The 17246-nt window shown below is 41.9% G+C and overlaps 1 protein-coding gene across 2 annotated transcripts in view; it reads left to right on the forward strand.

Annotated features, from left to right (window-relative positions):
• The window catches only part of USP43 (ubiquitin specific peptidase 43), a 62125-nt gene that overhangs the window by 19867 nt on the left and 25012 nt on the right, over nt 1–17246 (forward strand). For both annotated transcript variants that reach the window (XM_069483381.1, XM_069483382.1), the window contains exons 4-9: nt 1830–1922; nt 3351–3486; nt 6005–6140; nt 7775–7910; nt 11086–11197; nt 14903–15006. In XM_069483381.1, the coding sequence (XP_069339482.1) occupies nt 1830–1922; nt 3351–3486; nt 6005–6140; nt 7775–7910; nt 11086–11197; nt 14903–15006 (717 nt within the window). The remainder of the gene's footprint in view (nt 1–1829; nt 1923–3350; nt 3487–6004; nt 6141–7774; nt 7911–11085; nt 11198–14902; nt 15007–17246) is intronic.

Below are 17246 nucleotides of genomic sequence, written 5' to 3' on the forward strand. Positions count from 1 at the left end.
CAAAGGGAAGTTACCAGAGGCAGCAAGAGTGATCGGGCATTTAATCCTGGAGTCTGTTTTCTGAGATAGGCTTGACATTCTGTTAAATTGTATCCAAGAGAGCTGACTGGCAATGAGCGGGTCACTCAGGGTCGCCTTGGGCAGCACCCTGGCATTTATGTTGCTGTGTGTCCGTGTGCTCAGTGGAAAAGTAATTGAGCAGGACTAGCATTTTCCACCGGGACCCAGGAAACCTGTTCTGATGCCAGCTCTGGTCGACCTGCTCACTTACCCTGGCAAGGCTGCCCAGTGGTTGGAATGTGGACTTCAGACTGCCAGTGGCTTGTTCTGCATCCTCCAGGAAGTTAACGTAGATTTTAGGATAAGTAATGTAGCGTACAGAAATCCCTTATATCTTGGAAGAACACGATAGGTTATGTGATGAAAGAAATAAAATTGGAGCACCTATGTGGAATATAAAAGTTGTACTTCACTTTCAGAGATCCGTTTTAAAGTATGGAGTATTAAATTTAAAAGAGTTAAAGAATATAAATGGTGTGTATGCTCTGAACCAGTTGATGCCTCACCCACCCACTGGTACTAAAGAACATAGGAATGATGATGAACGTGGGCTCTGGAAACTGCGTCTGGCTTTGTCACTTGAGAGCTGTGTGTCCTTTGGCAAATTACTTAACTTCTCTGTGTTTCAGTTTTCTCTTTTGTAAAATGGGTATGATACTGGTGATTATGGGTAGCAAATGGGTTAATACATGCCCAGTGCTCAGAATGATGCCCAGTTCTTAGTAAACACTGTTTGAATATTAGCTGTTACTATTAGCTACTATTTTCTGAACTTTATTGTTCCTTCATCAGTACGATGAGGAGGGTGGACTTATACATCAGTGGTTCTCTATCCTGGGTGAATATTAGAGTCACCTGGGGAGCTTAAAAGCTCCCTGAATTTTTTTTTTTTTAATTCTGTTATCTGGGCCCCTCTCCATCAGCCTTGAGACCGAAATCCCTGTAAGTAGGACCTGGACACCTGAAATTTTGAAAAGCATCTTTTGTGATTCTGGTTGCACAGGGAGGCTGAGCACCAGGGGAAAAGCTAGTCCTGAGATGCCTTCAGCGTGGCGGCTGCCATGCTGTGCTCCTCTCTGGAGGGGTTCTAGCTTCCCTTCCCGTACTCAGTGCACCATACATGTGACTCAGCTCTCTCCCCCCCACTTTGTTTTTGTTGAGGTAGAAGTCCTGTAACATAAAATTAACCATTGTTAGGCGTGCAGTTCCGTGGCATGTACATTCACAATGTTGCGCAACCACCACTTCTTTCTAGTTCCTAAACATTTTCATCACCCTGAAAGAAAACCTGTATCCAGGGAGCAGTCAGTTCTCATCCCCCTTTCCCTCAGCCCCTGACAACCCCCAACCTGCTTTCCGTCTCCATGACTTTTCCTATTCTGCACATTTCATATACATGGACTCGTACAATACGGGGCCTTCCGTGTCTGGCTTTTTTCACTTAGCACAGTGTTTTCAAGGTTCATGGCACTTCGTTCCTCTTTATGGCTGATGCATTCCGCTGTGTGGCTGTACCACGTTCTGTTTACCCATTTATCTGTCCGTGGACATTTGTGTTGTTTCTGCCTTTTGGCTATTGTGAGTACTGCTGTGAGCATTTGTGTACAAATGTTTGAACGCCTGTTTTCAATTCTTCCAGGTCCATACCTAGGAGTGGAATTGCTGAGTGTGGATGGAAATGCAGTGGTGATTCTGTATGTAACTTTCTGAGGGACCCCTACCTCGCTGTCCTGCGATTAAAGTTCCCTCTCTCTTCTTCACCCTGGCAGATCCTCCTTGACTTGTCCCCACTGCCTGAAACAGAGCAACACCTTCGATCCTTTCCTGTGTGTGTCCCTGCCCATCCCCCTGCGCCAGACGAGGTACGTGAGCGTCGCAGCTTGCCCGGTGAACTTGACTTCCCTCCTTACTCGTTACGGGAAACCTTCTGGCCTTGCATCTGCCATTTTCTCCCCTTTGCTTCTCTGCCAGCAATTCTTCAGGAACCAGTCTCATAGCCGGGTGAAGCTCAGTTATTGAATGTGACGATTAAAGTGAAAGGTTACCATGCCCCTTCCTTACCTGAGGAAGGTATTGGGAACAGAATGCTTTTGCTTGTCAGCACCGTTGCCGGGTCTAGGTTCGTGGCCTGTTCAGAAGCTGGCGTGGGCCCATCGGTATCACGTGGGCAGACAAGGGGAGAGAAAATCTGTCACCACCTGCTTTTCCCTGCCTTATTTCAAAATCCCTTTTCTTCTTTGTGACGGTGTAGGAAAAAGATTTCTTTACGGAGCAAAGAAAGAGGAAAAGGGTTGTTTGGGGAGGTGAGAAAAAAAGAAAAATGGAAGTAGGGTTGAGTAGGAGGTGCTGTGGAGCTCAGTCCTATAAAAGTAGGAGGCACGAGGTGAAGGCTGCTTCACAGAGCCGAGTCTTGGCGGTGACCACTAAGGCAGCTGGCCAATGTCAGTGTCCTGGAATGGTAGTGAGCTCCTATGTGGGGTGCCTTCACTAGCATGAGACAGAGGCATTTCTTTGTGTTCGCCACCTCCTTAAGTGCCATTTCTCTTACCTGTTGATGTCCTCCATCCTTAGGATGCAGCTGAAGACATGGCATCTTCAGAAAGCCTTCCCTGGCCACTCGGTCTCCCTTTCTGCTCTGAAATCCTGTGCTGCTGATCGTATGCACTACAAGAATAATGATTGGCTTGTACTATCATCAGTGACGCTGTCGGTTAATGTCTACTGATAGATGTGATCTAAGGCTTCTGGCCTGATGCAGCATAGCACAGTGGTTAAGACCACTGACTCTGGAGCCAAACTGCCCAGGTTCAAATCCCAGCTCTACTAGTTAGCTATGTGACTTGGACAATTACTGCAATAGAGACAAGAGAAACAGTAGCTGGAAGACCAGGTCTTAGTATGCTGGTGGGGATAGTGGGGAGTGGAAGCAGATTCCTAAGGGAAAATTTCATTAATGAGAGAGAGTATCATCAATAAAAGTGTTGCTTTGTACGGGAAGAAGCAGCTTTACTTCAGAGTTTGTTTTTGCTTAAGATTATCTATTGAATAAATAGAGCCTTGAGCTTAGAGATCTATATGGTGATTTCTTACTAAATATCTTTTAGTTCCAGTCTCTGGAAAAGCTGTTTAGGTGATTTGGCTCTCCGCTGCCACCTGGTGACAGTGTACCTAAAGTGCAGGGACCCAACCAGGAAGCAGATGAACAAGTGCTGAACTTGATCCAATGTCAGTGGTGGTGTTGACAGTTCTTGTCAGTCCTTTAAGGATGTTACCCCTTTCCTATTTTCCAGATTCTTGAGCGTCACCTTGGTCTTCCCCTCTAAGAGCCAGCAGTTCCTGCGGGTTGGCCTGGCCGTGCCGATCCTCAGCACAGTGGCAGCCCTGAGGAAGATGGTTGCAGAGGAAGGAGGCGTCCCCGCAGATGAGGTGTGATGGGATTGCACTGGGGCCTGGTCACTGGATGACAGAATGCTAACAGGGCCAACTGTCTAGACTGTCTAGGCTGATCCGTGGTTCCCAGGTGACTCCAGCATGACTCATAGGTTTCTGTTTGATCAGTGGAGCCTGGTGTCCTTGATGACTGGGCCTTGACTTCTCCCTGCATTTACACAGAATGACTGGAAAAGGATACTTTGCCTTCCAAGAAGGTGATGATGATTGTGATTGCAATAATTCCAACAGTAGCTGGCCCTCAGTAGTGCTTACTAAGTATGGGGCACTGTTCTATGAACTTGACATTCATAGCTGATTTAATCACAAGCATCCTGTGAAGCAGGCATTACAATTATCCTCATTTTACCTATGAGGACAAAGGAAATCCTGAGAGGTTAAGTGAATGGTCCAGTGTCACACAGCTAGTAAGGGGATGAGTCGGGATTTGAATGCAGATGGCTTGACTTCATAGCCTAAGTCATTATTCTGTATTTTCACTCCTGGAAGTATAAACCAGGATACTGAAGGGACAATAAATGAAATATGAGGAACTGCTAAGAGAACTGATGATGTACAACGCGAGAGGAGATTTGGGGGAAGGTGGGATGGCTGTGCTCTAGTTTATTTTTTAGAAAAGGAATCTTGGTAAAGGAATTGGATTGACTGTGCCTGGAGGGGCCCTCATGAAAGGTAGGTAGAGGCGATCATGGCACAAGGCAGTGTACTAGGATGTGAGGGGCCCTGCGTGGGGGTCTCCTTGTGATTCAGCAACTTCTAGCTTTCTGACCCCAGACAAAGTATGTGCTTGGTCCTCTGTGTCTTTAACTGTTGCATGGGAAATTTATACTTCCCTGACTACCTCATGGAATTTCTTCAAATCAAAAAATATATTTAACCTTTTTGTTAAGGTTAAAATGCAATACACATACACATATTGTACACATACAATAAAGATAACACATACCCTAAGGTCGTGGATTGTTATGTTTTGCATATGTCTACGTCCCCATAAACACCATGCTCACTGAGTCTTTCTTGTCTCCCCACTGGTCTCTTTCCTGCCCCCACCCAGTTAGCCCCTCTGACCTCTACCACTGCCTTGTAGGATGTTCATGACAATCTCAAATGGGGAAAAAGTATGTGTACCTTGCTTTGTCAACTTAAAGTGCCCTATGGGAACCTACTCAGAGAGAGGACAGTGGGTGAGAGTCCAGGGGAGAAAACGGTAGTCAGAAAAGATCAAAAGGAGGAAGTCTGAAAGAGCTTTGAGTTCAGATAATTAAGAGTGTAGAGGGACTGTCAGGATTTGGAGAGGTGTGGTGTCTTTGTTCAGGGACGTAGAACTCACTAGGGATGTTAGCATAGGATGGACATTTTGAATGACACTTAAACTCTATTTTGATGTTTTGTTTCTTTAATTGACAAGTATATTCTACTTACATTATCTATGATTATGGATATATTTGGATTTATTTTTGTCATTTTATGCTTTCTGTTTACCCTGCCTTTTTTTTTTTTTTTTTTTTTTTGGCTCCCCCTGCCCCGCCTTTTTTGCTGCTTTTGGATTGAGCAACTTTTCTTTATGTCTTCTGGTTTGGGACATATATATTGTATTTCTATTCTTTTAATGGTTATTATTATTTTTAATAAAATGTCAAAATGCATAGCTTAAAAAGCCTAATGTTAATTTTCCCAAGCAACACAAGGATCTTGGTGTGCTTTAATTTCCCTTATACTTTTTTGATTTAGATGCTATTATAAATAGATACTGTTGTCCTGTATTTTAATCCTTCTTTCCTTCTCTCCCCAGTTGCTGTAGTAGTAATAGTTAATACTATAGTTTGGTATGGTCAATACATATTTACATTTACCAGTGTCTACCATTTGTTTGGTTGATAATTTCTTCTTACAACTAAAATTTTCCTTCTGATTCAGTATTTTTTTTAAATCTTGATATGTATTTTTTAAAGGAGAACTTCCCAGCCAGTATACTGTAAATGGGTTATGTGTGCTGAGACATTGATTTCTTCAGCCCTGAGGGCAGGAGAGTTGGGTTTAGGGCAGCCAGGACCCCCAAGGTAGTCACCCCTCTCTTGCACTACAAAACCATCTCCTTTTGTTTAGCTCAGTGTTCCAGAAAAAGATTTTTTATGTGTGACATAATTTGAGAAAGGTTAGTAACCCTATTTGGAAGTTCTTTCAGTGGAGCTCTGTTAGTAGTAAACACTCACTTTTTGTTTACCTGAAGAGGGCTTTATTTTATTCTCATTTTCCATGATAGTTTAGCTGGGTATAAAACTTCAGCTTTTTCAGACTTTGTTTTTTGTTGCAGTTGAGATGTCTGAGGTCAATCTAATTATTATACCTACTATGTTTTACTACTAAAAATATGTAGCCACTTAGAAGGAAGGAAAGGGTAAAAAGGGGTGTTGACTCTCAGTCACTTTTAGATTTCTTATCTGTTAAGTTCTCTTTGAGAAATCAAGAGGGAAAATGATCCTTCTCATTTCAGGTGATCTTGGTAGAACTGTATCCCAGTGGATTCCAGCGGTCCTTCTTTGATGAAGAGGACCTGAATACCATTGCAGAGGGAGATAATGTGTACGCCTTCCAAGTCCCTCCCTCACCTGGCCAGGGGACGCTGTCAGGTACAATAGTGCTTTGCATAATTTTATTTGGCTATGATGAGTTATAGGTTTGAGAAGGTAGTCTTTGGGTGCTAAGGCATAAAACATCTAGTTTTAGCACTGGGAACTGCCAGGCTTATTTTCCTGGATAATTTGGCATACAGATGATTGATATTAAAAATTGTTCAGCTAGTACAGGGATTCTCAAAATTTTAGTATCAGAATCACCTGGAGGGCTTGTTAGAGCAGATTTCTGGGCCCTACCCATAGAGTTTGTGATTTGGTGACCTGGGGTGGGGCCTGAGAGTCTGCATGTCTAACAGGTTCCCAGGTGATGTTGGTGCTGCTGGCCTGGGGACCACACTCTGAGAATCACTATTCAGTATAGGTTCTGGGGTCATCTTTGTCCTCAGGACTCCTGTGGTTCAAGGTCTGTGTTTAAAGTAAAATTTCTACAAATTTGAGCAGTAGATGGTCAAAGAGGTTACTAAATGACTTTTTTTTTTTTTTTGAGGCAGAGTCTCGCTCTGTTGCCCAGGGTAGAGTGCCGTGGCATCAGCCTAGCTCATAGCAACCTCAAACTCCTGGGCTCAAATGATCCTCCTGCCTCAGCCTCCAGAGTAGCTGGGACTACAGGCATGCGCCACCATGCTGGCTAATTTTTTCTGTATATATTTTTAGTTGTCCATATAAATTCTTTCTATTTTTAGTAGAAACGGGGTCTCGATCTTGCTCAGGCTGGTCTCCCACTCCTGAGCTCAAACGATCCATCCGCCTCGGCCTCCCAGAGTGCTAGGATTCCAGGCGTGAGCCACCGCGCCCCCTGACTTTTTAAAAAAATAGTTCTACTTCCTAATGCTTGCTTTTTCTAAACCTTAGATTGGCTTAAATGGTCAATTTCTAACAGCCTTTATTTATAGTTCAGTATACATTTTGGCCCCATTAGCCAGTCAAGAAGGCCCATATTTAAAGGACCTTGTGCCAGTGTTACGATATACCCCAGATGAATCCTATGCCCTGGTCGCATGTCCTCAGCCAGCCTAGGTAGCAAGCTGTGGGGCCGGATGTTTGCAGTTCTCTGGGTTGTCAAGGAGACTCTGGGCGTTGGAGTCTGGAACAAGACATTGACTAACCCTGACTGTGTTACAACGAAGTGAAATAAGTCCTTGTTTCAAATTCAGTCATGGGTGACACATCTTTCCCTTGAAAGTCAAAATGTGAGAACTGGTTGGAAATAGAGGCTAGTCCAGTTCCTCTACTTCCTCCCTAGTAGAGATTCTCACCTTCTGTGTGTACTCCTTCCATTGGCTTTCTAAGAGAGGGGATCTCTGAGGGCTCTCTGATGAAGGCAGTAAAGCAACCAAAGCTGTTTTGGAATAGTTTTCAGATTGCTTAGAAAACCATTAGTTAAAATTCCTGTCCCTGTTTTAAAATTATTGGCTGAACACAACTGCAGGTTCACTACCATGTATGTGATATTTGTGTGCCAGGAGTCAGATGGCACAAGTGCCATGAACCTGATCGTCTCCTCCCCTAAAGCCCTCTGGTGTCTTCCACTGGTGGTTAATAGACGCTCAGAGAGAAAGAAGGGCTAGAGAAGCCAAGGTTCTGACCCAGCTCCTTTAGGAATACGAATGTCATTCTCTCTCCTCCAGCTCATCCGTCAGGGTTGTCGGTTTCCCCACGCTTGGCAGCCCGTGAGGGTCAGCGATTCCCGCTGTCTCTCCACAGTGAGAACAAGGTGCTAATCCTCTTCTGTAACTTGGTGGGGTCAGGGCAGCAGGCTAGCAGGTATGTTTAACTTCATCCTTTTTTCATGTGATGTCTGGGATTTGTACTTGGGATTCTGTCTAGAATAAAATTAAATATCTGTTTCCAAGGTTAATAAACTAAACATAGGGAGTCAGATACTTTTTGATCAAGAGGATCAGAAGTAACTGCCTTAAGCAGGCAGCTGACATCATTCTTAACCATTAAACACCAGGTAGAGGCTTTCCTATTAATTGGAGGGACGATTATGCTGGCTCTTACCGCTGTTATTTTATATTGTGTTATGAGACATCGGCAGTGCAGTACTGAAAGAAACTGGCTATAAGAGTACATGAAATTGCCACTATTTGTAGATTGTTTGGTTGTCTGTCCAGAAAACCAAGCACTGGAAGGTGATTAGAACTAATGAAAGGGTTCAGGAAAGTGACTGGTTGTATGACAAACACACAAAAACAGATAAAACAGAGCTTTCTTATGTAGTCCAAATATAGTGTTTAAAAGATAGAATTCCATTAAGATATATTTAGAATGATAAAGTGTTTCTAAAATGTATCTGGAGTAATAAACTGGTAAGAATAGCTAAAAAATAGTGTGAGAGAGTAAAGAAGGAAGCAAGATTGTCGTTCTATTAATATTAATGCAGAATAGGGTTTTAATTATTAAAATATGGTAATATGGGTAGAAGAATATACAGTTAAACCAATGGACTAGAAAAGGCCAAGTATCTGTAAGTATTTATTATATGATAAAAATGTAACATTTCATATTACTAGAAAGTGAATGAATTATTCAATAAGTAAGACTAGGCTAATTGATTTCTTTTTGTTTTAAATGGTCAATTTTTTCCTCCTGCCATAAGTTCACATGTATAAATTCCAGATTGATTAGAGAGGTAACTATAGAAAAGGAAACCATAAAATAACTTAAAAACAATACAGGGGAATATTTATGTCTTTGGCTGGGGGGCTATTTTAACACCTAAGTTGGGAGGCTATACATTTATTTAAAAATTTAAACTAAATTTGAAAGGCAAAGGACAAAGGAGGAAAAATATTTATGTCAGGTGAAGAAGTGAAGGATTCATATCCATCATTTAAAACCTAGCTGCCTCTCAAATGAATGAAATAAACACTCTTAGTAAAATGAGCCACAGAGATGAGCATAAGTTCACAGAAGAAATACAAGCATAGGTTAAAATATTAAGCATCGTTAGTAGTAGAAGAAATTCTGATTGCAGGAGAAATATCCTATTCTTAACCTTTCAGAGTGTTAAGTAATTTCTAGAAATGGATAATACTGATTCTGGGCCAGAGGCCAGGGAACCAGGTAAATTGGTAGGGCTTTTCTAGAGGGCAATTTGGGAATAAATAGCTTTGATCTTGCCTTTCTACTTCTGGAAATTTATCCTAAAGGAACAATTGGTTATGTGCACCCAGAGGTTATGCGCAAGGCTGTATTGAGTTCCTGCCATTAGCAGGCATTGTTTAAATAAAAACTTGGAAGCAACCTGAATGCCTCACAATACAAGCTCAGTTAAATAAACTGATCTGTCCATATAACAATGGGTGCACTGTGCCCTTGCCAGTCCGGACATACCACCTCATATTTGTGGTTTAGCAGAGTCTGTTCACATTCTTACCCCATTGGCTCTTCACACAAACTGCAGTGCAGCCAAGGACCAGTGAGTGGTCAGTGATTTGTCCAGCAGAGGTGGGACCTACAGCCGCAGGCATACCCGGCGTTTTTTGTAGTGCACTCTCACTGCTGTGTGCTCCTTAGCTTGGGACATGGAAAACATTCCCCGTTAAGAGAATATTCCTGATACACAAAACTAATGATTATGTCATCTGGATTTATCTCTGTCTTGCTTTCCTCTGGTTTGAGTGTTCTCTTGCTCTACTCCCAGCTGTGAGGAAGAGAGTTTATCAGCCAGCCCGACATTTGGAGCAATCTGTGTACGTTGCGGTGCTTTCTGGCTTTGCATCTCTGAGTCTCTGTTTACATTGCAACATCTCCATTTGCAATGAGGTTCTTTGATAATTTAATAGTGTGCTCGGCTCTTTTTAAAATTTATATTATTTTTAATTGACACAGAATTATACGTGTTTATGGGGTACAATATAATATTTCCATACATGTATACAGTGTGTAATGATCAAATCAGGGTAATTAGCATATCCATCACCTCAAACATTTATTTCTTTGTGTTGGGAAGATTCAAAATCTTCTCTTCTAGCTATTTGAAAATGTACAATAAATTATTGTTAAGTATGGCCACCCTACACTGCTATGAAACACCAGAACTTACTCCTCTTATCTGGCTGTAATTTTGTATTTGTTAACCAACCTCTTCCTATTCCTGCTTCCCTGCTGCCCTTCCCAACCTATAGAAACCACCATTCCACACTCTACTTCTTTGAGATCAACTATTTTAGCTCGCACATATGAGTGAGAACATGCGGTATTTATCTTTCTGTGCCTGGCTTATTTCACTTAACATAAAGTCCTCCAGGCTCATCTGTGTTGCTGCAAATACAGGGCTTCATTCTTTTTTATGGCCTAATAGTGTTCCATTGTGTAAATATACCACATTTTCTTTATCTATTCGTCTGCTGATGGACAGTTAGCTGATTCCATCCCTTGGCTATCGTGAATAATGTTGCGATAAACACAGGAGTGCAGATATCCCTTTGACATACTGATTTTCTTTTCTTTGGATAGATACCCAGTAGTGAGATGGCTGGATCATATAGTAGTTCTATTTTTACTTTTTTGAGAAACCTCCATACTGTTCTCCATAACGGCTGTTCTAATTTACATTCTCACGAACAGTGTATGAGAGTTCCCTTTCTTCCGCATCCTTGCCAACATTTGTTACATATGTCTTTTTGATAATAACCATTCTAACTAGGGTGAGATGATATCTTATTGTGATTTTGATTTGCGTTTCCCTAATGGTTAGTGATGTTGAGCAATTTTTCATATGACTGTTGGCCATGTGTATAGCCTCTTTTGAGAAAGGTCTATTCAGATCCTTTGCCTACTTTTTAGTGAGATTATTTGCCTTTTTGTTCTTGAGTTGTCGTGCTTGGCTTATCCAATTGAGAAGAAGCCATGAGTAGAGCAACCATTTGTGACTGTTGGATGTTGTTGGTTTTTCCTTTGTTAGAATAACCTGATTTCCTTGGATTTTCAGGTTTGGGCCACCTTTCCTGATAAGAGAAGACAGAGCCATATCCTGGCTCCAGCTCCAGCAGTCTATTCTCAGTAAGGTTCGCTATCTCATGAAGAGTGAGGCCTCTGTACAGGTCAGTGTGTGTGTGCATGTGCGTGCGTGTGTGTGTGTGTGTGCATGTGTGTGTGTGCATGCGTGTGTGTGTGTGTGTGTGTGTGCAAGGGGATGGAACTTAGGCGCAGCTCAGGAGAGCTGAGAATTTGCTGTTAATGATGAGAGTGTTCATACTGTTTTATAAACAACTTTCATTTATATTATATGTAACTAAGTAAACATTTCATAGCTGTAGTATTTTACTCTTTATGATATTACAAAATACCTTTCATGGATGGAGCTTTTTTTGCTAATTCTTTCAAGACACCATTGGGATAAAGAATGGCATTTACATTATTCTTCTCAATTTTGTGTATTGATAGCTTATCGTAGTTTTCCCTGGAGGATGGCATATTGTAATAAATTATAACTGTACATTTAAGTCAGAAATTTCAAGGGACTTGAAATATGATTTCAGTGGGGAATGGATGATTATGTCCAGATATGAAAACTAGACATTAAAATAATTTGTCCAGTTTTTTTAAAAAACTGAGATAGAAACTCAAGGGAAAACAAGTTTTTTCCTCATTGCTTATTTATTCTCAGATTAATAGTTTTCAAACAAAAAAAAAACATATTTAAAAATCGTTGATTTTTAGCTCCCATAATATGAGGAGCTGTTCTGATGGTTGCTTGACACAGAAGATGTTGAAATTTTTAGGGACAGGTCAGTAGTGTTGAATTTGTGTTTTCCCTTAACTATTCTCCTAGTAAGAACTTTTCATATGGGGGATACGTCAAACTTATTTCAGAGATAATTCCTCATAATTCTTGTTCTTTCCTGCTCAGGGAAAACCATATGTTTGATGTAGGATTTATACCAAATATCACTTTGTTAAAGACCTTCACTACATTTGTACCAACTTTTATGTTTAAAGGATTTTATTCAATGTGCTACAGAGTGTATCTGCCAAAGCGCCCAAATTAGAAACTCTAACTTCTCTGCAAGTAGGTCAGCATCTCTAGTAATAGTTTTAGCCTTCCGCCAAGCCTTGAGCTACTGACTATTGAAAGTGGACAAAACCACTTTCATGTGAACATTAACTCAGCTGTCCTTGTCCTCCACCTGCTCACACATCTATACCTTGGCCTCTACACCTCTGCAGTCACTGCAATTTTAGAAACTGATCAAGCCATCAGTGGGGCCAGCAAAATCCTAATACAGGCAATTTCCAACTCCGCCATGGATGTCCTTCCAAAGATTCACTGGGCTTGATTTTCTGTAGGAACCATGTGTTCTAAGTGGTGGAGAGGCTCCCAGGCTAGCGCACCCTTTTAACCTGTAATTCTTTTAACACTATATTAAATACTGGCTCAATGTGATAATAACTGGAGAAGAATATATTCAGAATTCTCATCATTGAACTGAAGAGACCGAGTGTAGTGAACATGTATGTGTTGATGGTTCAAAACAAATCTCTCCAGCCAAGAATAGAGAACAAGCAAATGTTCTTACAAAAATGACCACTTTGCTGGACAGAATTAATTTGCATGTATTATGGGAAAATAAAGACTTGCCATCGCCAAAACGTTTTTATAGCAGTCTGTACACTTGGGTGTGCAAGGCCTGCACCATTTCTTTGTGTGCAGGCGGGATAAGCTGCCTCCATGCAGGTGTAGGTGGCTTTGATGAGGGGTGCCCTTGCCATCCACACAGCAAGGCTCCATTCGGGGTGATAGGAAGGAGTTTTCTCCCCCATATTGAAGCTGGCATTCTCCTTAGGAAGAATACCCTTCTGTGGCCAATCCTGAATCAAAGCCCCTGAGGTCAGCTTGCTTCCAGCCATTGATTTTTCTCTTTGTTGAAGTCATGGATCAACTAGAATGTGATTATAGTCCAGTTAAACGTACAAAGTCCCTGAACTTCACACTCAACAAGACCCTCTGCGGCTGGGTTCTGGTGTACTTACCAACCTGTGTCCTATTTTTCCCTGCGCACATCAGCTGCCACAGCCAAAGGGGTCGACTCGCGGCTCTCTGCATCTGCTTTGGATCGTTCTGTCTTCCTGTGTTCTCTTTCCTGGAATTATAATGCTTTCCTCTTCTTCCCCAGTCATACTTCAACCTATATTTCATCAGTGTTTTTTAAGTAAAGATGTCTGCCATTTACTGTTGTCAGAATTTGAAAGAGAATTTTACTTTTTTCTAGTTGTAGCCAAGGTCATCCATGACAAATTTAAGAACCATATTTCCTCTATTTGAATGAAGATCTTATTGATTTTTTTTTGGTGGTAAAATATCCATATTTATTTATTTTAACCATCCATAAGTGTAAATTAATTACATTCATAATGTTGTGTAATCATTTCTGTTATCTATACCCCAAATTTTTAATCTCCAACCGAAACTTTGTACTCATTAAATAACAATTCTCCATTCTCTCCTATTCTCATCCCCCTGTAACCGGCATTCTAATTTTTGTCTCCATGAATTTACCTGTCCTAAGTACCTCATATAACTAGAGTCGTATGATTATCCTTTTGTATCTAGCATATTTCGCTAAGCATCATGTTTTCAAAGTTTACCCGTGTCACACCATGTGTCAGAATGTCCTTCCTTTTTAAGGCTGAATAAAATTCCATCATGTGTACACACCACATTTTGTTTATCCATTCATCTGTTGATGGACACTCGGTTGTTTCTTCCTTTTGACTACTGAGAATAATGATGCTGTGAACATTAGTGTACAGGTATCTGTTCAAGCCCCTGCTTTCAAGTCCTTTGGGTATATACCTAGGAGTAGAATTAGTAGGTTCTATGGCAGTTCTCCACTTAACCTTTTGAGAAACTGGCAAACTGCTTTCTATAGCAGCGGCACCATTCTCCATTCCCGCCAGCAAGGCATGTGCGTTCCAGTTTCTCCCCATCCTTGCCAACATTTGTTGTTTTCTGTTTTCTTTTCTTAAATTTTTAATTTTTTTTATTATAGCCATCTTAGTGGATTGAAGTGGGATCTCATTGTGGTCTTGATTTGACTAATGACTAATGATGTTGGCCATCTTTCCATGTGCTTATTGGCTGTCTGTATATATTTGGAGAAATATCTGTTCAAGTCCTTTTCCCATTTTTGAATTATATTGTTTGTTCCATTGAATTTTTAAGAGCCATCTTCAATTTAAATGTATCATTGATTGTAAGACCCATTTCAATTTCAGAAATGTTAGAATATGATAAAATGTGTATCTTAGAATAAAAACTAAGGTAGTATCTCTTTAGGTGGCTTATTTAAAAATGTGTAAATATTTATTTTGTGTGTGGTATGTAAAGTATACATTGACTTGCTTTTAGATAATTGCCTCATTGTGGTTAATCACCTTAATAAAGTAGGTTAAATTACCTATTAATAATTAATTAACATAGTTGGTTTATTTTCTATTAACTGTACCAATATCTGCTAGAGTTATAAACGTCTGTTACTTGAATACACTGCGTTCGTTTTTTAGGAAGATTTATGGTGCTAAAACATAGAAGTAGATCACTACATTAAAATGTGTAGTGTGAATCTTTGAAAAAACATAAAGCCTTTATGTTAATATCTCTATATGTCAAATACCAATTATTAAGAGAATATTCAAAATTTTCTATAGACAAAAGATTACATTTTTAAATTTATATGGCACTTACAGTCTAACCGAAACTGACATAGTGGCCACGTGGTGATCTGTCTCTGCTCTTGTCTTGGCAGAGCCTGGGGTCCCTGTTCTCCATCCGGGTTGTGGGGCTCTCCCTGGCCTGCAGCTACTTGTCCCCACAGGACAGTCGGCCCCTCTGCCACTGGGCGGTGGACAGGTAAGGCGAAGTCCCGTGAGAGAATGAGTGCTTCCTTATTTGACTAGCCTCCTTTGAGACTATGTATCAAGAAAATTGCTCACAAGATTAGCTGTCGGTGACCTCCAGCACCAGCCATCGTATTAGGTGCTTGGGCACATTCCCTGCTTTGAACCCTTGGTGAGATACTATTATGACCGCTCCAAAGACAAAGGGACACTGAGGTTTTCAGAGACTGGTTAACTGGCTCACACTTACGCAGCTAGTTAATGGTCAAGTCCAAATTTGAACCCAGATTGGTCTACCTATAAAACCAAATGCATTCAATTAGATCATGCTACTGACTTGAACTGGAATGTCCCCCTGGGGTAGGTGAGAATTGTACCACTGAATCATTGGCCCCACGCTGTCAGAGATCGTGGACTACAGCTAAGGGATGGTGTCAGCGTGGCTGTGGCTCTGGTGGCTCTGATTTCCCGATTCTCCACGTGCCCCCTTGCAAAGCAATCCACGGCGCCAGCACAACATCTAATCTGCCAGGCAGTTTTGCTCTATCATTTTCCCACAGACCCAAGTTGCTCAATAAGGTCCTCTGATTTCCTGACGTGGTCAACCAAAGCTGACTGAATCCATGACATAGAGATGGCCTCTCCTCTATGGAGACCAGGAACCAGAATGGGGGCCGGCCAGGAGGTTCTCTGACCTACACCCCATCCACATCCCCCTGAGCTTGTCGGTGTTTTACAGAGTTAGGGAGGCGGGAGGGATGTCAGGCAGCGCCTGCTTGTGTGTGACGGGGAAAGGGAGCCCTGGGGATAACGGTCCCCTCCCGGTACTCAGTCCTGGAGACAAGAGTCTGTTACTCAAAGTGTCAGCTTTGAGTGCTGCCAGCCTTCTAGCTGATTGTCACTGGTCCAGGACAAGAACTTGAGAGGAAGCATTTAGAAATGTTAAAGCAATATGACGGAGCCACTTAAAATATGTTAAATATGATAATTTCTAAAAATGAAAGTTGTGTTTTGTACGTCTCCCCCATTACATTTTTATTATTATTATTTTTTAAATAAAAGTACTGGTGTGCAATGGTTTGGAAACAAACCAACTGATCTTTCACCATAGGTCGTTTGAGGCGCACTGGAAAGAGTAGAGTTGCATAGCAAGTTGACCACCCTAAAGGCTGCCCTCCCTGAGACCACACCTCTCCTGGCCCACACCTTCCAGTCACCTGACGTGTCGCTGCAGCCTGACCCCTGCCCACCTCCCAGGGTGCAGCCCTCCCGGCACCTGATGCTTCCTTCACGGGGCCCTCCATTAAGCCCCTTCCTGCTTATTCTAACACCTCCTTGTTCTCCCAGAAATTTCTTTTTTTGTTGAATGGTGATAAAATACACATGACACAAAGTTTACCATTTTAACCATTTTTAAGTGTTCTGCTCAGTGGCATCAGTTACATTCACATTGTTGTACGTCCATCTCTGGAACTCTTTCATCTTGCAAAACTGGAACTCTGTACCCATCATACCAAAACTCTCTGCTCCCCTCCCCCGGCCCCTGGCAGCCACCGTTCTACTTTCTGTCTCCGTGAATTTGACTATGCTACATCCCTTGTGTAAGTGGAGTCATACGATGTTGATCCTTTTGTGTCTGGCTAACTTCACTAAGCACCATTGTTTTCAAGGTTCATCTACGTTGTCGCATGTGTCGGAATTTCCTTCCTTTTTAAGGCTGAGTAATATTCCATTGTGCGTACGCACCACCTAGAAATATACTTCCTAGAATTGTTTCTGTGTCCTTAAAGCATTCCGCTCCCTCTCTGAGGCCCTTGAATACTGCTGATCCTCTGTGTTCCACCCTGGGCCTTTTTTCTCTTCTGGGTCCGTCCCTGGGTGATCCTGCCCTTGACTCTGTCTCCCTTCTTCATGCTGAGGCCACCCAGATCTGTGTCCCCAGCCCAGATTTTTCTCTGAGATGCACCTGCATGTCCTACTTAAATGTCTCCTAGACATTAAATTTAACTCTTTTCAGTCTGAACCCTTCTTGCTTAAGCCTTTTCTCTCCCCGTCTTTGTGTCTAAATGGTGACACTGCCATCTACCAAGGAACCCAAATCAGGAAGCGGGGAGTCATCCCTGACAGCACCTTCCTGCATTCTCCTTGCATTCGGTCCATCGTTGGGCCTGTTCCGTGGTCTGTTCCGTGTCCTGGTGCTTTCTCAGACCCCTTCCTTCCATTCCACTTTGGCCACCATCGCCGGAGTTCAGG

Source organism: Eulemur rufifrons, chromosome 9, assembly GCF_041146395.1.
Source record: "Eulemur rufifrons isolate Redbay chromosome 9, OSU_ERuf_1, whole genome shotgun sequence".
NCBI lineage: Eukaryota > Metazoa > Chordata > Mammalia > Primates > Lemuridae > Eulemur > Eulemur rufifrons.